The sequence below is a fragment of the Austrofundulus limnaeus genome, unplaced genomic scaffold (genome assembly GCF_001266775.1).
Source record: "Austrofundulus limnaeus strain Quisiro unplaced genomic scaffold, Austrofundulus_limnaeus-1.0 Scaffold79, whole genome shotgun sequence".
Lineage (NCBI taxonomy): Eukaryota > Metazoa > Chordata > Actinopteri > Cyprinodontiformes > Rivulidae > Austrofundulus > Austrofundulus limnaeus.
Genome location: NW_013952481.1, coordinates 983,732 through 984,200, shown reverse-complemented (window position 1 = coordinate 984,200; position 469 = coordinate 983,732). Strand labels below are relative to the sequence as shown.

Sequence of the window (469 nt, the reverse complement as noted above, 5' to 3'; positions counted from 1 at the left end):
ATATGTATATGTGTGTGTGTGTGTGTGTAGTACTGATGTGAACAATCTTGGTGTTGCAGTATGGACGGTCGGACAGCTACCGCGTGGCCACCACGCAGGACAAGGATGACAAGGAGTCACCCAAGAAGAAGGGAGGCAAGGATCTGGATGACTTGAAGAAAGAAGTGCCCATCGTACGTAAACTACTTGCTGCTTCCTGTGACCTCACTCATGTTCCTGCAGACATTTCTGAGAGATGGATGGATGGATGGATGGGTGGGTGGAAGGATGAATGGATGAGTAGATGGAAGATTGATGGATGGTTGGATGGATGGATGGATGGGTAAATGGATGGATGGATGGATGGAAGGTGAATGGATGGGTAAACGGATGGATGGATGGAAGGTGAATGGATGGGTAAACGGATGGATGGATGGAAGGTGAATGGATGGGTAAACGGATGGATGGATGGAAGGTGAATGGATGGGTA

General features: G+C 48.4%; 1 protein-coding gene across 1 annotated transcript in view; it reads left to right on the top strand.

The window, feature by feature from the left end:
- atp1a3a (ATPase Na+/K+ transporting subunit alpha 3a) overlaps nt 1–469 on the top strand; it is a gene marked incomplete at its 5' end in the record, with an annotated part of 26,780 nt that overhangs the window by 10,002 nt on the left and 16,309 nt on the right. Inside the window, 1 exon segment of the mRNA XM_014011281.1 lies at nt 60–98. Within this exon segment, the coding sequence (XP_013866735.1) occupies nt 60–98 (39 nt within the window).